Source organism: Protopterus annectens, chromosome 1.part1, assembly GCF_019279795.1.
Source record: "Protopterus annectens isolate FY-2018-M chromosome 1.part1, PAN1.0, whole genome shotgun sequence".
Taxonomy (NCBI): Eukaryota; Metazoa; Chordata; order Ceratodontiformes; family Protopteridae; genus Protopterus; species Protopterus annectens.
In genome coordinates, this window is record NC_056726.1 from 291,531,580 (window position 1) to 291,554,503 (window position 22,924).

Sequence of the window (22,924 nt, forward strand, 5' to 3'; positions counted from 1 at the left end):
ATACCCGAGATGTAACCAAAAAGACTGTTAAGAAACCTGGGAATCCAGTGGGATAGATCGAAGCGGGATGGAAAGGCCATCGTAATGTGGTAACCAAACTTGCGCACATGGACTTGAGTGATGCTGTCATAGCCTGGGCAGGTATATTACCTTCATATGGTGCAGTTAAATCGATATGGGAGCTGCGAAAACTGTCAAAACTTCTCGAAGTAATGAGTAATGTGACTTGTTCTGCTCTTGAACTGATAACTGATTAACTGAATGCCATGAGAACTGTAGTACTCCAAAACCGAATGGCTCTTGATTTCACCCTAGCGGCGAGGGGTGGGACGTGCGCTTTAATCAAAGAAGAAAGCTGTGCGTTTATTTCTGATCATCAGCATGAGATTAACGATCATCTCAAGGTGATTCAGCAAGTGTCAGCCATGACCAAACCAGGCCCAAACCCTCTGACAGACTTTTTCCAGAATGTATTTGGGGGGTGGGGTTCCATCCTAATGAACATATTGATTGCCATTGGGGTAGGATTACTACTAATAGGAGTTTGTGTTTGTTGTGGAATCCCCTGCATGAAGAAATTAATCAAAGAATTCATACATATATCAGTATCTGAGACTATGTATCAAAGTACTGAATTTGAAGAGCTGCTAGAATGCAAAACACTTTCATAAAAGTTTTAAACTGAATAACTTTCTTAACTGCAAATCCTGATTGGAAGAGGTTAGGAAAAGAAGCAAACTGTTTATTCTTTTTTGAAAATAGAATTAAAAAGTATTAACAAGAGGGAAATGTTAGAAAAATATGTATTAATGTGTGTATGCTTAATGCCAATTAATAATCAAAAGAATTAATACACTTTTCATTCTATGTTATATATAAATTGAGTTTCATATGAGACTGGAAAAGATGCTTTTTGAAAACTGCAGTATGCTTTCTGAAACTTGCAAGATGCCCTCTGACCTAGTAATTGCTAGCACAGCAATATTCATGTTTATGCCTTTTGGAAATGTACTTGAGAAGCAGGTGCTTATCTGCTAGGTCAGGAACGAATGAATGAACAATACTATATTCTGTAAATGTAATGATTTTAAACAATCAGCTCTGTTCGAAGCATGAGAACATGTGCAGCTGCAGTAGCTTAGAGATAAAGTAGACAAAGGATTATTAGAGGAATGAACTGTTATCATTGTGATTGAATTAGCCATAATACCTTGAATGATAACATAACATGTATCTAAACTGGTAGTAATCAAGGCCATGTTGTTTTCCTCAGGAAGTTTCTCATAAAAATTGATAAATCAGCAGAAATTCATGGGAATGATGGTCAACAGATGATGATGAAAAAGGTGGTAATCTGTTACGTCAGCTTGGCAGGCCATGTCTAGTTACAGAATGTATAAAAATTAAAGTATTTCCTGTTTATAGTTAGACAAACTCTGTAATAGCACGCTTTTGTCTCCTTGCTGCAAGATTAAAGTGCCTTAACCTGAACCTACCGTGTTTTGATCATTTTTAAAGTATATTTTCCTTTGACAATCATACAATATTTTATGTACTCTACTAATTATCCCTTTTTAACAGCAATTTCTGTTCCACATTCTACTGAAAACTATACCAGTGCTGGTCTTTCACTTAGGATCTCCATATTTTTTCCTCTTTGTCTATATATCAAGCATGGTATACCTTTATATATACCTTGATATCAAGCCTTAATAGGGAAGGCAATCTCTAGCCTACAGTCCAAATAAATTCTTGGCCTTTTCCTATCTACTACCATTCTCTTTCAAATTATTTGTTCACAACACACCTTGGTACCTTTGCCAGTTTTCTCCAGTAAATTCTAGCCCCTCTTGCCTACTGTATGCATCCCTAGTTGCAGTCAACCCTATTGGGAGAATTTTCTTTCTCCATTCCCGTGTTGACTTAGTTCTTAGAATACCTTCTACATTATGAACATAATATTCTGTGTGGTTATTTTTATTCTCCTTATGGATATGCAGCCAAAATCCCTCTCTCTCCTTGTTTCCTGTACTTCCTCCTGTTTTGTCATCATCCCTTTCCACTTTGAGTTATAGCTTTCTTCTTGTGCTGTGTATAGGAGCTTTACCTATGTAACTAGGAAATGCCCCTTCAAATCAGGTAATCTCAAACCACCTTGTTCTACTGGAAGAATCACATTATACCACTTGATTCTTGCCATTTTCCCCTCCTAAGCAAAATCCTTCAGCTCTTCATTAATTGCTATCCACAACTTCTCCTCTGGTTGATAAACGTGTGCCTGACCTGTGTATAAATCATGGAATTCTTATGTATTTTCTATTTCTAACATGTCCTTTAAGCAATATGTAGAAAAAATTGTCTAGCAAGTTACTGATGGAAAAAATGTTTGATGCAATGGAGTTGTGGAACACAGCCTGGGAAGTATGGGTGTCCTTGTGTGTTAAAATGATAAAGGAGCACATATTCCTTTTATTGTTAATATTGCTGGACATACAGCTCATGTTTCATAAAAAAATCAAACTAAAACTTGCTCTTTTCTTTTTTTTTTTTTTTTGTGGCTCTCACTCATTTAATACAGCATTGTTCTAAATGTAAATGTAGTCAATGTGGGGAACATGGTCATACTGCTAATAAATGTGTGCCTTTTTGTAGAAAATGTGATAAAGAAGGTAATTTTTGCTTTGACTGTTCTTTATTAGAGGAAGCTAAACATAGTTCTACTTTACTGACAAGCAGATGGAATCTTTACCAACAGCTGTCTGAATTGAAGACCAAATCTGATTTTACTTCAGAATCTAATATTATACTTGAAAGTGAAAATTGGGATGATGTTAAGCCAGAATTAGAGTAGTTAAAGATAAAGATGGAAAGGGAGATGACAATTCTGGTGCTGGTTTAGATTCATCTATTGCTAAAAGGGTTCATAAACGTAAAATAAAACAAGGTGTTAAAAAACTTACAAAGACAAAGGGTAGTTTAACTGTCTGGTGATTAAATGTTAATACTATTTTTAATGAAAACAGACTATTTTGTCTTGAACTTTGTAAAGATAGTGAGGTTGACATTTTCTGTTTACTAAATGCTATTTAAATGCTGTACAGCGATGTCAAGTAGAAAGTATGTGGGGTTAGAAAGTACTGTGGTGTTTTGGACAAGTTTCTTTTCTGGAATAACTGTTCTTTTCAGACCACATGTAATATTACTAGATTTTTAAATGGCGTTAACAGATATGTGACATTACAACTCATATTGGTATTTTTCAACTTACAGTTATTTAAGTATCCCACATTTTTAAGTTTAGAAAAAATATTTACTGATTTACAGTCACTTATTCTTGTAAATAGTCTTACTACTTTGACTGGAAATTAGAACTGTTATTTTAAGGAAAATAGGCACCTAACAGATGCTAGAATTTTACAAAATATTTTTGATTCTAGATCATTTATTTTAAATCTATGTAAGGGTCCGGCTTATAAGGGTGGACGCAGTGGTGCAGAGGCTAGCATTGCTGCCTCACAGCAAAAGGTTCTCCGGTTCGATCCTCAGCTGGGATGCCTTCTTTGTGGAGTCTGCATGTCCTCCCTGTGGTCGTGTGGGTTTCCTATGGGTGCTCCAGTGTCCTCCCACATCCCAAAGACATGCTGTAGGTAGATTGAACACTCTAAATTGGCCCTAGGTGTGAGTGTGCCTTCTGTGGAAGGCTGGGTGCCAGGCTGGCAACTCGACACTGTAAATCTCCACTGCCAATCACGAGCGGACAGGTGATCCGCTGTGGCAACCCCTAATCGGGAAAAGCAGAAAGAAGAAGAATAAGGGTCCGGCTTATGTAAAAGGGAAACTATCCACAAAAATCGATAATTTTGCATATACACCAGATTTGCATATCTAGACATTATACTTATAGATCATAAAGCAAATAAATCTTCTTACATTGTAGAAGGAAAAAAATTATAAAGTTAAATGGATGGGTTACTTGTACTAAAGAGTGGATATTTTTGGTTGAGGCTCTTTGGAAACAATCGACAATGTTAGTTCTTTTAAGTACTGAATGGTCCTCCTGGTGGCTTCTTCATAAATTAAAGCATAAAGCTTTTTCTTTTTCCTATTGAACATTATGAAATATTATTTTTCCTCTTGCATTATGAAAAAAATAAATACACTCAGACTTATACTTTTAATAGAACTGATAATGAGACATTTCAAAATTAACACGGGATAGAATACAAGATTTACTATATAATCAAATATTTGAGATTCATGGTACCTTATATGATATACCTCCATTACTGAGTCTAAAAAGAAGAAAGATACTGATTGTATGGTAGCACTAAAGACAAGAAATGGAACTGTAGTTAAATCACGAAAAGATATTATGCAGGCTGTGGAAGATTATCTTTATAAAGAGTTTTCGCCTTGTGAAGAATTTTCATATTCTTTGGCATTTACCTTGTTGTCCTACTCAGGAGGGGAAATGTTTAATAAAACCCATATCTATAGAATAATTATATAATAAGAACATTAAATAAAAAATCATTCTTGGTATGGATGGAATCCCATATGAATATTATTCATCTATAATTTTATCTCAAAAAATATATTCTTGCATGTTTTGAATGAACGGATATTAACTGGATTTGAAGCTAATTAATTTTTGTGAAGAAATATTGAAATTTACATGTATGAAATGGAGATGTTTAAGATTAAAAAAAATGGAGGCCTCTGACACTGACCAATACTGATTATATAATATTTTGTAAAATAATACAAATTAGGTTAAGTAAAGCTTTTCTGCCTACATTCATTTCATGTATACATGGTGTTAAGAATAAATCAATAAAAGATATGTTACTATTACTCAGAGGAATAATAGACACCATAAGATATAATCATACAGGAATAATTTTGTGTGATGTAGAAAAAGCATATGTTATGGCATATTTTGAAATGCTACAACATTCCTGACAAAATGCATTTTTATTGGCATATACATACAATAAAACTTGAATAAGACCTATGGTTAATGGTTATATTGGTAAGCCAATAAAGATTTGTAGAGACGTTAAGCAAAGGTATCCACTAACTAGTGTATTGTTTTCCCTAGTTATGAATATTGTACTTGAAGAATGCTATTTTTCAAGTTATTTTCCTATATGGAATATACTGTTTTTATGTGGAATATTTTTCCTTCTATTTCTCTTCCACTGACATTATCGTATGCAGATTTATTTTTTTTTTACTTCTAGAAGATGATTTACATTTATCTGATTTATTACATATTGTTAATACTATTTTAAACTTGTAGGGTTATGTATTAATATGACTAAATGTAAATGATTTGGAATTGTTAAAACACTACTATTATCCCCTTTTTATATTACTTCAGTACAAATATTAGGTATTCCTTTTGGTACTATTCAAATAATTATCCAACACTGTGGATGCTTAATGTCAGACAGATCTTCCTCTTTCATGAAATGGAACTGCTTCAGTCTTACAGAGTTTATGTATTAAATACCTATATATTAGAAAAAATAATATATTTCTCATGTTTTTTAGGTTGTCCTAGAATTAAAAGAGTTTATTATTTAAAGTATTTTCATATACATTATTTTCCATTACATATTAGTAATCTATTATACTTGACATTATGACAATATACCCGGTTATATTGTTTTAGAAATACTTTTTTGGAACTTTTTGGTGCGTTTGGACTTCTAGATGTCATGAACTCTTGTATGATAAGTTATAGAACTGTCAGTTGATTTTTGGGGAAATTATGGAAATGGTTATAGAAAAATAGTTGGGGAAAACATTTTATTCCGAATATCAACATGTAATGTTATACCTTCCGTATTATCTACATTTTTAAACATTCTTCTCTTTTTGTATTGGCATATAGATCATTATGTACTTGTTCTACTTGATATGTATAAATAAAAGTCCCTTACTACTTTCAATAGGTGCAGAGGTAGCCACCTGAGTTCCCACCAACTGAAGCAAATGGGACCTCGGTTTAATGTTGCATTCAAAGGACGGCACACTCAGGAGTGAAACCCCCGCTGTACTGCAGTTTCAATCTGTTTGGAATCTAATCACCTGGAGGGAGAATAGAAGCCACAGCTTTCTGGTCTTCCAGCACCATGGGTCAGCGTACTACCTCCTGCACTACTGATACTACATATTCAGAACATCACATCCTCTTTTAACTCACACAAACACACAAAACTATGCACATTCTCAAAAATGAAACTTACCCCTCCAGATGCAGCTGCCACACACTGATGACTGCATTCACAGACATTATCTAGTTTAAAATTACGATTATCCATGTCAATGCACATATTACAGTTTGTCTTCCCACTTAGTCTAACTGCTATCTGCTCTTTTCTTATCCCAATTCCCCTCCCAGATATGAAAAACAGCTTGCACATTTTCGGAAATATTAACTTTTAGCAATAAGAAAAACTGCACTGGCCACCTTTAAATAAATAAACCTAGTTGTGCACTTCAGAAAGTTTCAAACCATTTATTTTTCACTGGATTTCTTGCCAATGTACATTTAAATGCTATTACAGTATACCTCATTATTTTACTGCACATTCAGCACAGTGTGTTCAGAGGTCTCATGATTAATTACTTGCCCTGCAGACAGCTGGCCTCATTGTAAAAGTAGTTGGCAATGAGAAATAAAGCAGCTAGTAACTTTGCAGATACATGAAATAATTTTTGTCAGTTTCACTCAATACACACTGCTCAAATCTTCATGATTAATAGCTTGCACCTGTAGACTTTATATCTATATTTTGAAGACAGTTGGGTTACAGCAGCTTGAATCTTACACTGCTTCTCACTGTTGTCTGACTGCTGGGATAGACTTGCTTCCCTTCTACCTGGTGTTTGTTTGTGTCTTTCGGCTTTTCCCTGTTAGGGGTCGCCACAGCGGAACTCCGGTCCGCTAATGATTGGTAGTGGATTTTTTCGTACCGAGTTACCAGCCCTGACGCACAACCTTCAACGAATGCACGCCCCATTCATGTATGCCTCCACACAGAAGACGCTCTAGCTGAGAATCGAACGGGACAACATCTTGCTATGAGGCGACAACGCTACCGCAGCACCACCACCACAGTACAGTGAAGTAATCAATTCCCCACAAGAACTCTGTTGACCCATTTTAACAGAGTTTTCCTTCCTGCCAAAAATTTTTGAGGAACAACTTTTTCTGTTGGTATGATTACATATTTAATAATATAGGTCTTGGCTGCTTTTTCGTAGGTTTGGCCCTTACACAATCTGCCTGTTTGTATATCAAATCCTGATGTGTAACATGAGTCATGTTGCTTATCTACCTTTTTTGGTACAACAGAAAATCTTACATTTTCTCTGTGAGATCTAGTTCTTAACTTTACTATTTTTGAAACAGCTGTCCTTAAGAACCCTCACAGTCATCAGCCTTTTCTTCATTTCAGCTTCTGTTTTGCAGTTTTATTAACTCATTTTTTACTTGACTCTCTCTCTTTTTACTGAACAGCTGCAAGATTCTTCCCACCTAGTGTTTTCCCTTCTTTTTTCAATGATTTTGTTGCCTAGTCTATGTGTCTTCTTTGCCAGCATCCAGACAGTGTAATTAGTAGGCTAGTACTAAAGGGAGGGATTAGAATAATAGTTAAGGTCTTTACCTCTTTGATACAAAATACAGGGTTTAATTCTGACATCTAGTTTTTGGCTAGTCTTGTAATATTCCACACAATGATAGCCTAGTATTTGCCTATGAAGCTGTGAACCTATGTTTCCAAGTAGATAGATTTTACTGGCATTTTTTTTTATTTCAGTTTTCACACTGGGAGAGCTCTAATCAACCTGTTGACAAGTATGCAGGCATCTTGGGGAGAGCTCTAATCAACCTGTTGACAAGTGTGCAGGCATCTTGGAAGTTATGGCTGTTTCTTATTGCTGGATGCTAATAAACTTTAGCCAAAAAAAAGAAGAAAAAGAGGACACATGATTTCAAACAGGGATAAGAAAAAAGAAGCAACTGTCAGACAAAGTACAGTTGTGTACACCTACCATAAATGTAGATGTTCGAGTGTCTTCACTGTTGCAGTCATAACTGTAGGGTGATCCTGCCGGCAGGCAGCCCGAGGACGGACAGAATTTCAAAGTCTGGGTCCGGCGTCAGCCGCTCTAGCAAGTACCCTGACGTCAGTGCGCAGAGGTATAAAGCTGGCAGCCGACGCCATCTTCTCCAGCCTTTCTTGCCCCAGATGTCAGAAGCCCCCCAAAACACCAAAAGGTGTCCAAAGAGGAACACAAATACACCACAAAAGAAGTGGAAGAAAAAACAACAAAAATAAGAGGGGACTGGTGGGAGGGAAACACCGACTGCAACAGTGAAGACACTCGAACATCTACATTTATGGTAGGTGTACACAACTGTACTATGTTCTTCGTGTTTCACTGTTGCAGTCATAACTGTAGGGTAGAATCCCAAAGTTGTGAAAGAGGGAGGGGGTTACGCAGAAGAAGGGGCAGCTAGAAGACCCTGCAAAACAGCAGAGGCAAATCCTGCCCTGGACTTAGAGTACAAAGGGAGATTATAGTGCTTAGAAAAAGTATGCACTGAACTCCAAGTGGCAGCTTCCAAAATGTCCTTGGTAGGAACTCCTCTGAGAAAATCTGCAGAAGTGGCAGCTGCTCTAGTAGAATGACTTCTAACAGAACCTGGAATCTGTTTCCCATAGTGAGAGTAACAAAATTTTATTCCATGAGCAATCCATTTGGAAATAGTTTGTTTAGAAATAGCCTTACCTAGAGAACTGGAAGCATAAGAAATAAGCAATTGTTCAGATTTTCTGAAGTCTTTAGTTTTGTCCAGGTAAAATTGAAGTTGTCTGTGTACGTCCAATGAATGTAAGATCCTTTCCCCTTTATTTTGAGGATTTGGAAAGAAGGTAGGAAGGTGAATAGTCTGATTTAGAGCCGCGTTAGAAATCACCTTAGGCATAAAAGTAGGATTGATCCTCAAGGATACTCTGTCCTGATGGAAGATAATATATGGTTCCACAGCCATGAGAGCTTGCAACTCTGAGACCCTTCTGGCAGAAGTCAATGCCAATAAAATAGCTGTCTTCCAGGACAAGAACTTGATGTCCGAAGCCGCAGCAGGCTCAAAAGGAGGCAAAGTAAGTTTCTCCAAAACATAATTAAGATCCCAAGCAGGAACAGGAGTTGTTCTGGGAGGTCTTAAATTCTTAGCCCCTCTCAGAAATTGTCTCACAAGCTGATGAGAAAAGATGGGGGGATCAGTGTTGTAATGAGCCGAGATAGCAGAAGCATGAATTTTGATGGAGGAAAAGGAAAGGCCTTTAATAAAAAGGTCTGAGAGGTAAAGTAAAATGGAGGAAATGTTAGGCAAAAGAGGATCAGAACCTTGAGCCTGCATCCAAATACAAAATCTTTTCCATTTTCCAGCATAGGATTTTCTAGTGCTAGGCCGCCTAGCTTCCAAAAGAACATCTGCAACTTGCTTGGGAAGAGAAGAAGGAATCAAAGGCCCTTGTAGAGCCAAGCTGCTAGGCATAGAGTTTTGATATGAGGGTGGAACATCTGGCCCTGATGCTGGGACAGAAGAGAAGGGATCAGAGGAAGAATCCAAGGAGGTTCCAAGAATAGGTGTTTTAAAGTTGGATACCAAAACTGCCGAGGCCAATTCGGAGCTATCAAAATGATAATCTTGGGTTTGTCCTGTTTTATTTTCAGTAACACCCGAGGCAGAAGAGGAAGAGGAGGGAAGGCATATCCCGAAAGATTCCTCCAGCTGAATGACAGGGCATCCACTTTCCAAGCTGTTTTGTGGTAAGACCTGGTGCAAAAGAGAGGGAGCTGATGATTGAGATGGGATGCAAACAGATCAATCTGAGGACAACCCCAAACTGCAGAAATCCTGCTGAATAAGTTGGGATCTAGCATCCATTCGTGAGGATCTGAAAGGTTTCTGCTTAGGCTGTCTGCTAAGAGGTTCTGATTTCGTGGAATGAATTGAGCTTGAAGATGCAGATTCAGATTTAGAGCTGTGTCCCATAAATTCATGGCTAGTCTGCAAAGGGGGTAAGAGTGAGAGCCCCCTTGTTTGTTTATGTACCACATGACTGTGTTATTGTCTGTACGAATGAGAAGAGGCCCCGGTTTCAAAAGATTCTGGAAGGCTAGAAGAGCATTTTGGACTGCCAACACTTCCTTCAAGTTGATGTGCCAGAGAAGATGCTTCTTTGTCCAAGAGCCCTGCTGGCAAATGTCTAGAAAATGAGCTCCCCAAGCATAATCCGAAGCGTCTGTGGTTATGATCTGAGAAGGTTGAGGCAGACGAAAGAGATTCCCTTCGTTTAAAGCACAAGCCCTGGACCACCAAAGGAACTCCTTTTGGAGGCAGGGAATCAGTGGAATCATTGTGTCCAGACTGTGGTAATGCTGTGACCATACACTCTTTAGGTACCATTGAAGTTTTCTCATATGAAGCCTTGCATTTGGAATCAGCAGGATGCAAGAAGCCATGCAGCCCAATGCCTGCAGGAATTTCCTTGCAGTGAGCTGAGTTAAAGTAGCCAAGGTTTTGAAAATTGAAGCCAGCTGTAATTGTTTTTCTGGAGTGAGGAAGGCCCTTTGCAAGCTTGTGTTCAGAAGAGCTCCCAAAAAGATCATTTGCTGAGAAGGGATCAAATGTGACTTTTTTGTGTTCACTGAAAATCCCAGTAGTAGGAGAAGACGTTGAACAAAATGCAGATGTTGAAGTAAAAGGTCTTTGCTGTCCGCCTGAATAAAGCAGTCGTCCAGATAGGGGTAAATTTGAATCCCCTGGAGTCTGCAATAAGCTACTACTGGAGCCAGACACTTGGTAAAGACTCTGGGCGCAATAGATAAACCAAAGGGCAGTACAGAGAATTGAAAGTGCCTCGAACCTGCCTTGAATCTGAGGTATTTTCTGCGTTCCTGCCTGATGGGAATGTGTAAGTAGGCTTCCTTTAAGTCCAATGTCACCATCTAAGCATCCTGGGAGAGCAATGGAAGAAGTTGTTGTAGAGTAAGCATCTTGAATTTTGGAATTTCCAGAAAGGTGTTTAATACTGAAAGGTCCAGAATAGGTCTCCATGAGCTTTGTTTTCTTGGGACCAGAAACAGTCTTGAGTAAAAACCTTTTCCCATCTCTGAAAGTGGAACAGGTTCTATGGCTCTCATGGCCAACAGAGCGTCCACTTGATTTAAGGCCTCTGGCCATTGATGTTTTGGCAGATCTGGCCAACCGATAGACCTTGGCAGAGTATGAAAGTGGAATTTGTAACCTCTTAAAATCACGTCTAAAACCCATTCGTCTTGGGTAATATGAGTCCAATTTTGGTAGAAAAGAGAACGTTTTCCTCCGAGAGGGGCTTCCAGGCAAGGAGGACCTGTAGCCCAACAGAGAGTCATTGAGTCTGCTTCCTTTGTGATTGAGATCTGTCTTCTCCCCTTCTAGGTGATGAAGCAGTCCATTGTCTGGACCTGTAAGAGGCCTGAGCCTGAGCCCGACCTCGGAGCGTCTATATCTTCCCCTTTGAGGCCTGTCAGACGTGGGAAAGGACCAATTTTTGGAGGGCCAATTTCTAGTAAATCTAGGAGGCTGAACTTGTAAGAAATCTTTAACAGTCTGCATAGATTTCGCTTTATCCTCCATCTTTTTAATAACCTCCTCAGCTTTAGATCCAAACAAAACATCATGCTGAACAGGGGCATCTAACAATTTACCCTTAACTTGCTCAGGTAAATTCTGCTCGGCCAAGCATGTCTCCTGATAACAGTACCAGAGGCTGCGGCCCTGCAAGAAGCCTCCAAGGCATCAAAACCACAATGTAAACTATGTTTGCTAACTTGTTCAGTTGCATGCAATACATCCTGTAATTCCTTGTCCTCTGCACATGCAGGAAAGGTAGAAAGTTTTTGTTTTAAAACAGACAAAAGAAATTGCTGATACTTGAACATATGAAACTGGCAATTTAAAGCTCTAATAGAAAGAGTAGCAGAAGTATACACCTTTTTGCCCCATCTGTCCAAGGCACGAGAATCCTTTTCAGAGGGAATAGGATTCTTAGCTGAAGTGGCCTTAGCAGCCTTGGAACCCTGAGAAATAGTTTCAGGATCTGCAGAAGGGTTCTTGAACAAAAATTGATGGGAATCAGGGACTCTGTAAAATCTATCCGGCTTAGAAGGAGTAGGCAGAAAAGAATTAGGATTCAGATTAGCTTCAGAGAAAGCATCATCCACAATATCAAGAACAGGAGGAATAGCCAAAGGTCTGTGTTGTGGGAGAAGGAGAAATTCCCTGAGTCTCTTCTTGGAAGCGGAATAATCCTGACCTTCCCAATGAAAATGCTCTCTCATCTCATGCAAGGTTTCCCCAAAAGAAAAATATTCAGGGGGAGAAGCAGAGGGAATAGAGTCCTCTGCATCAGAATCCTCATAAGGAGGAAAAGAATAATCCTGGTCAGAGGAAGAGACTGAAGACACAGAAGCCTGATCAGAGGAATCATAAGGAATATCCTGTCTAGGCCTTTTTTCAGGAGGGGGGTGAGAACCCCCTAATCATAGTAAGCAAATCTTCAGCCATCCTTAATAATTGTTTCTGGGTCTTGGGAGCTGAATCTGAAGAAGCTTGAGAAGAAACCCTTGGCTTAACAGGAGTCTTTGACTTTGCCTTTGTCTTTGTAGTAATAGTGATATGAGAAGGCCTAAAAACCCCTTCAGAAGCCGGTACCTGCACAGCGGTTCCGGACCCATCTGAAGGAGCGATGTCCGAAGGTCCTGCATCAGACAGAATACTGGGCCTAGTTGGCTCCCCATGGGAGTCCGTGTCGGCCATCGGTTCCGAAGTGGCTGACGACAGGGGCTGCAAAAGCACCTCACTGACGACTGCCGAACCCAAAGCTGGCTCCGGCTGCACAGAATCCTGTTTGGACCTCGGAGGCCTATCCTTGTCCTTGCGTTTTTTGTGAATTCCGGTTGTCGTTAAAGTATCCGACGACATCTTATAACTGAACCGTCTACCGAAATAATTCAAGGCCCAATCGTACCTACGCTTAATAGTACGAGAATTAAACCTGGCACAAAACCGTCAGCAAGAAACGTCGTGGTCTGGGCCTAAGCAAGGAAGACAGTAAGAGTGGAAATCTTTATGAGGTATTTGTTTTCCACACGATATACAATTATTAACTTTTTCTGACATCGGAGGAGCAAGAAAAAAGTTTCCCCAACGGGGTACTTAGCTTGAGAAGAGAAGACGACGACTTCGGACCGACGACAAGCAAAGCACGTTGTCCAGGAATCCGCCAACCAACAAACTGCGAGCTGCTTTCCACCGCACGGCAAGAAAGACTGGAGAAGATGGCGTCGGCTGCCAGCTTTATACCTCTGTGCTCTGACGTCGGGGTACTTGCTAGAGCGGCCGACGCCGGACCCAGACTTTGGAATTCTGGCCGTCCTCGGGCTGCCTGCCGGCAGGATCACCCTACAGTTATGACTGCAACAGTGAAACACGAAGAACATCTGAAATGTTTTATTTCCCTGAAGAACCTGAAAATAATGTGTGTTAAGTTTGGCGGAAGGGATTCTGAGCAAAAAGATCGATATTCAAAAGATTCAAAACATCAAAATATCAGCAAATCACAGTCACAAGACTGAAGTGAAACTTGTGAAATGTACAGCGCACATGCATCTTTTCCACAAAGATGAACAATTTTAGAACAGAGGGCTTGCCTCTTGGAATACAGTGTTTTGCATTTATCTTGGCTGCAATTTATTTTATCCGACATTCTGCTGGGTCAGATCTGCAACTCTGAGGAGGTGTGCATTCAGTGTTTTGAGCATAAACTTCCTTCTACTTCTTTTAGCCACTATCCACTGTATAATATCCACAGTTTCCACTGTATAACTGCCTATACACCACCATGTATATTAACTGTCTTCCTGTATATTGTATTCTGTATATTCAAGAACATATGTTTGCTTTACTTTGTAAATAACTGTATCCATTAACTTGCATGTGGAGCTTTTCTACCCGGGCTTCTGCTGAAAATGGGCTACTTGTCCAGTCTGACCTCTCAGGTAAACAGATGTCAAATAAATAAAATAAAAAAAAAATCAATGTTACTAATATAAAACAAGCACAAGACCCCCCCCCCCAAAAAAAAAAAGTAAAGTTTCATTTACACAGAAGGATGACACTGTTTCACAAAGTTTTATGTGGCCCTCTTAAGAATAAAATAGCTATAATACCTGCTGTGTCATTCCTATGCACAGACATCAGAATTCTTTAGGTGTGGCCTACCAACTGTCTCATGAAACAGTGGACACTCATATGAGTGAACCTCTAAGCAATCAGTTTAGAGTGAATGCTCATATCAGCAAATGCTTACAAAAAACAAACTTTTTACATTCCCCGTATGCACTGCACTCTCCACACCCTGCTAATTATATATATTAACTCTAAGATCATGCAATAGTGGGATAAGAGCCAAAGATCATTTTAAATCCAGTTGCTGGCTACTGAGATTTGTCTGCATATATCAACTGGACACAAGCTGATTTAAGTATATTTTCTCTGCACTTATTTAAGATTTGAGTCAGTAAATATTGTGTGTCTTTGATTCACTAAATATTGTGTCTGTCTCTGCAGTTATCTGAGCTCATTGAAAGTTGTTAGACTACTTTGAAGTTCCTTTGTTAGTGCTACTTAGCTTGGGGGTTTCTGCTAGCATTAAAATCTGTGTTGGTTACATTTCTAGTAATCATTTTTTATCCAGTTGCTGGCTACTGAGACTTGTCTGCATATATCAACTGGACACAAGCTGATTTAAGTATATTTTCTCTGCACTTATTTAAGATTTGAGTCAGTAAATATTGTGTGTCCTTGATTCACTAAAAATTGTGTCTCTGTCTCTCTGAAGTTAGTTCCCCACCCCCCTTCCCTGTTCTAGTTGTGGTGTTAATCTTGGTGGCTTTGGAATTGCCCGCCCCTGCTGTAAATCTCTTTTTGCACACTCCTCCTGGACCCATCTCATTTGCTCACTCAACTGATTACTGTGAGATCATATTTTGATTTTGGATACTCCTACCAGTCCCATCTCCTCTGCGGTGTAGAGAGAGAGAGCACTTGGAAAAGGCATTCCCCTATAGTATCTTAATCTGCTTTGTTTCCTCCATCTCACAAAAAAAAAAAAAAAAAAAATTGCACTTAATCTGCCTTACTGTATGCGTGTTTCTTCCTACTTTATTACCTTATTTTGCTTTTGCCTCTTCTTAAAAGTACTCAATTGAATTTATTATGCTGCCTTTATTACTGATTGTTAGTAGCCTGATTAAATTGTAACTGTTATTCTAAGGCCCTTTGGTTTAAGCACTTGGGCTTCAAACCAGTTGTTTTACATTAAGAAGGTTTGTGGTCTGCACTGTTGTGGCAGGACAGGTAGCATACATCCTTCTACGTTGGGAACTGCTGATTGAAGGCTCAGTATCTGTTATTCTAAAAGTGTATTAGTTCTGGGTTAAGAACTTGGGCTTCAGGCCAGTTATTTTACATTAAGAAGGTTTGTGGTCTGCACTCTTGTGGGAGGAGAGGCTAGCTTCTGCCCTTCTGAGCTGGGAATTTCTGGTTAAAGGCTTATTGTGCATGCTTACTTGAACTGTTTCTTTCTGAAATCGGTACGCCTTGTTTGCTGTAGCATAGACTAGATTCAGGCCGGCTGGATCTAGCTTTGTTTGTATAACTTGTGCCCTGATACAGGCCGTCTTTTTTGGAGAAGGTTTCTCTGTACCCTAGTGGCAGGACGGTGCAGTTAGAACTTGTCTGATTGAAAACTGCTGGAACAGGGCTCAGTTTTAAGCTTTTTAACTGGTTAATTGGGTAAAATGTTGTTTTGATTGTATCTGCTCTATTTTCTGGAAAAAATATATATATATACTTGTTTCTCGCCTTTCTGAACTAGTATAGTCCAGTTTTCATGTTATTGCTGGATCCAGGGCTGTGTTACAAGTTTCTGTGTTGCCATACCTTACTTGGATAGAAGGAAGTTTCTCTGTTCACCTGTGAGAGAGGGGAGCTTTGAGCAGGCTATCTGTCCCTGGAGGAGTGGTTTCAGCTCAGAAGTTAGTAGTTCATTGGCCTTTTTGGGCTAATTTTGATTGTATCTGCTCTATTTCCTGAAAAAAAATTATATACTTGTTTCCCACCTTTCTGAACTAGTATAGTCCAGTTTTCATGTTACTGCTGAATCCAGGGCAGTGTTACAAATTACTGTGTTGCTATTACCTTACTTGGATAGAAAGAATTTTCTCTGTTCACCTGTGAGAGAGGGGAGCTATGAGCAGCTTATCTGTCCCTGGAGGAGTGGTTTGAGTCCAGAAGTTAGTAGTTTATTGGCCATTTTGGGCTAATTTCTCTCTCTCACTTCCCTGCTATAAAAACCTCATTTGCACAGTTTTTACACTTGTATTCTGCTCAGCAAGTGCCTTCCAGGTGTTCTGCAGAATCTACAGCAGCAGAGAGACAAAAGAGTGACTCTGGAGTGATTAAGTATCACTTTTCTGCTTTTCTTACTGTCTTAACAAATTCCGCCTAAAACGACAGTTTTTTTAGCGAATCTGTGATGTAAATACAACTCCGCACAGCTCCTCTTGGTGTCCTGGAGAGTGATACAGGCAACAGAAAGACCCAAGAGAGACATTTCCAGATTTAAGTATTTTTTTCTCTATTTTTTTGCTCTGACTGCCTTTTCCCACCTAAAAAGCAGATTTCTAACTGATCTGTGCTTTAAAAAGTTTAAATTGCATTTGCCTTCTGCTTTTTACAGTTTTTGCACTTGTTTTATATCAATTTGTCGTTTCTGTATTGTATAACTGTTGTAGGCTACACACTAAAGTGTGCTAGCCTGTTTATAGCATTTACAGTGTTTTCTGTGTGTTTTTCTGCTGTTTCCTGAAAAAAAAAAATCTCTTTTCCTGCCTTTGCTGAACTAGATTAGTCCAGATTTCAGGTTTTGCTGAATTCCGGACTGTAGTATAGTTTCCTGTGTTGCCCATATCCTTACTTGGATAGGAGGAAGCTTCTCTGTTCACCAGTGAGAGTGGGGAGTTTTGAGCAGCCTATCTGTCCCTGGAGGAGTGGTCTCAGCCCTGAAACTAGTAGCCTATTGGCCGTTTTGGGTCAATTCCTATCTCTCTCAATTTCCCTGCTTTAAAACCTGCATTTGAGCAGTTTTGCACGATTTTGCGAGTAGAGCAGCATCGGACAGCGCTGTTTAAACGGGTTTAAAGTACTCCCGGCTCCACAAAGTCTGCACTTCACTTTTTCCCTTAGAACTGTTCTAAATCTCAAAGTAAGCACTCTATTTTCATTCTAAAGCCCTGCAGTTGCTCATATAAGTAATCTTATAAGTAAGCACTAATAAACTAAAGCACTACACCCTCTTATACTCCCTTAAAGTATTTGGCTCCTTATTGGTCCTTTTTGATCAGTCAAAAAGTAGTTCCTTATACTATTCTGGCATGTCCAAAAGTCAGTATCGGGTTTACTCTCCAGTCCAGCTGGTGAATCTGGGAATCTTGAGGCAATGTTACAACTGCCTTATGTACACAGACCACCCTCTCCTCCTCCCAACATGCTCAAATATATGTGAGAGATGCAACTATATAGCCAAACTGGAGGCTGAGCTCTCTCAACCCAGTACTGGCGCAGTCAGTCAGGCGGACAAGGTAACCACACACCCCACAAATCCAGTCTCACATAGACCTATCGCAACAGCAAACCAAACACATAAACACACAAAAACATACTAGGAGGCTCTAAATAAAAATCTTCCCAGCAGCAGAGACTTCCAAAGCAGACATCCAAGCAACCGCTACCCCACAACAATACCCACGTATCACATAGTTCACAAAGTCAGTGTGCCACACAGTCACAGCCCTTAAGGCTAAACAACACACCTAATACACTTGTAATAGGTGACTCTATTGTCAGACACACTGACGTCCCACTCACCAGGCTGAACAAGGAGAAGGTCACTGTAAGCTGCCTGTCTGGTGCCAGGATCCGCCACATAACACAAGCACTCAGGTAACTCCAAAGCAAGTACAAATATGACTCCGTCATTGTCCATGCTGGTGTGAATGACCTGAGACATACCTCCCTGGACTACATGAAAAGAGACATAGAGGAGCTCTCTGATCATGTAGCCCAGGCCAGTATGACCCTGACATTCAGTAGCATCTTACCCTCACCAAGAATGATGCCACAGTATAAAGACAAAATGATCAATTTTAACAACTGGCTAAAGTATTGGTGGCATTCAAAGGGGATCCAGTGTCTGTCAGCCTGGGATGACATGCTCAACAAGCCACGTTGCTTCGCTAGGGACGGCTTGCACCTGTCACCCCTGGGCTTTCGAATATTGGCTAAGGCTCTTGCTACCCCTATAGTGCCTTTTTTATGCAAGGCTCAAAAGACAAACCCACCTCCATAGACAAGCAAGGAAAAAGAAACTAAGGGTAATGCTGCTCAATGCCAGAAGTCTAAACCTCAAGATGCATGCACTCGAAGCTCTCCTCAATATGGAGAATATCGATATCTGTGCAGTAACATAAACCTGGTTCAAGGCTCCCGAGAGCACCCCAGCACTACCAGGTTATACCTCATACCATGCTTTTCGGCCTCAAAACTCAGACCGGACCACAAAAGGAGGGGGAGTATCCATATTCATCAAAGATACCCATACCTCCAGGTTAGTCGCACCGCACGAAGCATCGGAGACCATCCATTGTGCAACTAACAGTGGGCAAAACTGCCTTTCAGTCTGTAGCCTGCTACAGACTACCCTCCCAAACTCAGGAACCCCACTCAGCTTTCCTGAGAACACTGGAGAATATGAAGGACTCTCCAAACGCCATCATATTGGGTGACTATAACTACCCAAATATAAACTGGGAGCACTACTCAAGCCCAAACACCCTCGCCCAATGGTTCCTAGAATTTATAAACTCAAATGCTATGGAACAACTGGTCACCACTCCCACAAGAGGGGAAAACATATTGGACCTGATCATCACCAACATGGGGACTCTATGCTCCATACCAGAGGTATACCCCTCATTGGTAAGATCTGACCATAAATTACTCTCACTGGACATCCATATCCCGTCCCCACCCCCAGCCAAGGAAACCACGGTGAAGAACTTCTCAAAAGCAAACTTCACACTTCTCAAAACCAAGGTGGAATCCTTCAAAGCCCCCGGGGCCAGTGGAATACACGGCCCAAACCACAGAATCCTTTACAAAAGCATTCTATGGACACCTACAGGAATGCATGGATCATGCTATCCCAAATAAAACCAGGACTCACTCCTCCAAAGGCAGGAGACCTGTCTGGTGGACCCCAGCCATAAATAAGCTATAAAACAGAAGGAGGAAGCTACTACATGATAGAGCAAAATCCCAAAAAGGGAAGGCATCTCTGATCAATACTAGCAAGAAATTACGATCCCTCATAAAATTATCTAAGGCCAGCTTCGAAAGAAAAATTGCACAAGATGCTAAAGATAATCACAAGGCCTTCTTTAGTTATGTCAGGAACCTGGGTGGCAACTCCCAGATATGCCCTGAGTTAGTGCAAAATGACAAAAAATACACTGAACCCACAGACATTGCCAACATCCTGGCAGACAGATTCAGTGCAAACTTCTCCCCCCCCCCCCTTCCCCCCCAAAAGAGCAAATGTCTATCCCAACAGAGTGTAGCCTCTCTGACATCACAGATGCACAGGTGAGAGCTGCCCTCTCCAAAGCAAAAAACACAGCATCAATGGGACTGGACGTTGTCCCGGGCTGCGTCTTACATGAGCGCCAAGAAGAACTAAATCCTCACATAAAGTCACTGTTCAATCTCAGCCTTACTACAGGATATGTACCCAAGGAATGGCGTACAGCAACAGTGGTCCCACTCCACAAAGGTGGCGCCACAACGGACCCTGGAAACTATCGCCCTATAAGCCTGACTAGCCTGGTCTGCAAAGCTATGGAGCGTATCATCATGGAACTCATAAACAAAGACATTGGGAACCTCCAAACACTGGATCCTACCCAATTCGGCTTTGTTAAGGGCAGAACTTACCTCTTGAACCTGGTCGACTTCTTTGAAACAGTCACCAAGGCCATAGATGAAGGGAAGGTAGTCCACACAGCCTACCTGGACCTCGCAAAAGCCTTCGACACAATACCCCACTCGGGCATCATAAATAAGCTCACCAGCTTAAATATCAACCCCTATGTCACAAGATGGGTTGCAAACTGGCTCAGGGATAGAACCCACATGGTCAGAATTGCAGGTGCCATGTCAGACTCTAAACCAGTTACAAGTGGCGTCCCACAAGGCTCAGTCCTGGGACCTCTCTTGTACGGTATATATTTCTCTGAGGTACAGGCCAACACGGGAGGACTATGGCTGACCAAGTTCGCAGATGACTGCAAACTGGGTGCCATAATCGACTCGCCGACTGACACAAGCATCCTCCAAAAGGGTCTCACAGAGACGGATAACTGGTGCCAGAGCCATGGCCTAAAGCTAAATGCCAAAAAGGGCACAGTCATCCCCTTTGGGAAAAACAAAGTGCCCACAAATTACCACACAGACGGTAAGCCATTAAGTACAGAAGAAGTAATTAGGGATTTGGGGACCCAAGTAGACAGCAATCTCTCCTTTGACAATCACATTGCTAAAGTGGTTGGAAAGACCTTCTATATAGCCCACCTTATCACGAAAGGGTTCACATCTAGATCAAGAGAGGTCATTGTGCCCCTCTACTCATCACTCATCAGGCCCATAATTGAATACAATGCCCCATTTGGGATGTACCTTACCCGACACCTGCAGCAACTGGAAAGACCCCAAAAGTACCTCACCAAGAGGATCAAGGGACTCAAACAGATGCCCTACGCAGTTAGGCTAAAGAAACTCCAGCTCTACTCAGTTGCTTACCGCCTACTCAGAGGCGATCAGTGCCTGACGTATAAAGCCATGTCCAAACCAGAATTAATGGACATGCTCCACCTCAGGAAATCCAAATCCCTTAGAGCTACACGCTCCAGGGACTTAAACCTCAGCACAGAAATAAATAGGACATGCTGGAGGGACAGATTAATATCCCAGAGGCTCCCCTCACTCTGGAACAAAATCCCAATCCATGTTAGGCAGAGCCCCTCAATGACCCTCTTCAAGAGAAATCTTGACGAGTGGATGGGAGATTGTAGGTTTACCCCTGGGATCTCTTCTGTGTCCCTACCAGACAGAGGCACAGTAAACTAACCTTAAAAGGGCTGTCTTCTGTGACCTACTATACAGAGGCACAGTCAACTAATCTAAAAGGGTGGCGAAAGCCAAACACACTCTGGCTAGGCTTATAAATGCCCTAGGGCAGATAGCCTAGTATCAACCTATGAACCTGATTGCCTTACTCCACTGTACTGCTATCCCATTCAAAAGACTGCTGGCAGAAACTTCATTAGGAAGAATGTTGACTCACATGAGCATTCACTTTTTTACAGCACGGAAAAACATTTGCTCAAGTGAGTGTTCGCGCTTCCTAATTGTAACTGGCTCACAATACCAGATTTTCTGCATTAACACTTTTTTTCAATTTCTTTCACTTTCTTTTGAGAATTACTCATCAATGTTACTTTAAAAATAAACAGAATCCAACAACTAGTGCAAAAGTTTACTTTTAATGAAATGCAAAGACAGTACCTTCACAAAAAATGAAAATAATGAAGAGAGGTATAGAATAACTTTGCCCAATGTAATGCAAGGAAAATGCTATCAAAAACAGTTATTACAAGAAAACTTGCTGAAGGCCAAAACAAACCTGTATGGGGCCCTGGCAAGATACCCTCCAAATTTCAAAAATTGCCAAGAGCAGTTGTTCTGGTCCTAATTTTTGAACTTTACGTACTCAAAATAACTACAAAAAGAACAAAATGTAGTTCTTGTTAACTGCCATGGTTCATAAAATCGTAATGAAAAAGCTATGTATTCACCCACAACTAAAGTCTCCCCTCAACTGGAATGTAAGAGTCACCTGTGAATGGGCGTGTAAGAAACTGAAATTCCTAACAAAATCATTGCGCTAAAGAATGCAGTTAACACAAAAGGCAACTTACAATAATATCCTCCTCTGTGACTCTGGGATGAAGATTATTTATGGTCATCTTTGTACCTTCTAATGGACTTAATACTGGCTGAAATGAAAACAGAAAAAATAGTTAGACTTCATATTAACATTATTTACTCTGCAAACCAACAATACTGGAACATAAGCAGAACAATGGCTGACACTATAAAGACAGATGACAAATCATCATCATAAAATGTATAAAAAACTGCTGCAAGGAAAACATATGCATTTACTATATTAATGTAGGTATTAGAGAATCCTCCACTGTGGGTGTACAGCTGTGAATTATTTTCTTACCTTAGTTTAGTTATTTTTCTCTAATGTTCCTATGCCTAAAGGCAAGCATATCTTCTACCGGTATACTGTTAGCCAGCAAGCAAGTAGTGTCAGTAGGAGAAAAAGAAATGAAAAAAAATCACAGTGCACAATGATACATAAAGATATAACTGCTTGATTAACAAGGAACTCCAAGACTGCTGAACAGATTAACTGGAGACTAGCTCTTAAAAACACTCCCTTACATGTTAATGAAATGTAGTCCAATGCATCTGGTAGAAGAATGAGCTATCTTTGGTAGCTGCATGACTGGGAAGCATCCCTTACAGTATCAAAATATCCTTAAAGAGAAGAGACAGAAGACAGCCAAAGGGTACAGGCACAACACTAAAGTCCTGAAGCAACAA

At 40.3% G+C, this 22,924-nt stretch overlaps 1 protein-coding gene across 2 annotated transcripts in view; it reads right to left on the reverse strand.

Annotated features, from left to right (window-relative positions):
* POLDIP3 (DNA polymerase delta interacting protein 3) overlaps window positions 1-22,924 on the reverse strand; it is a 1,331,876-nt gene that overhangs the window by 599,239 nt on the left and 709,713 nt on the right. For both annotated transcript variants that reach the window (XM_044074576.1, XM_044074567.1), the window contains exon 6: window positions 22,228-22,305. In XM_044074576.1, coding sequence (XP_043930511.1) covers window positions 22,228-22,305 — 78 coding nt within the window. The remainder of the gene's footprint in view (window positions 1-22,227; window positions 22,306-22,924) is intronic.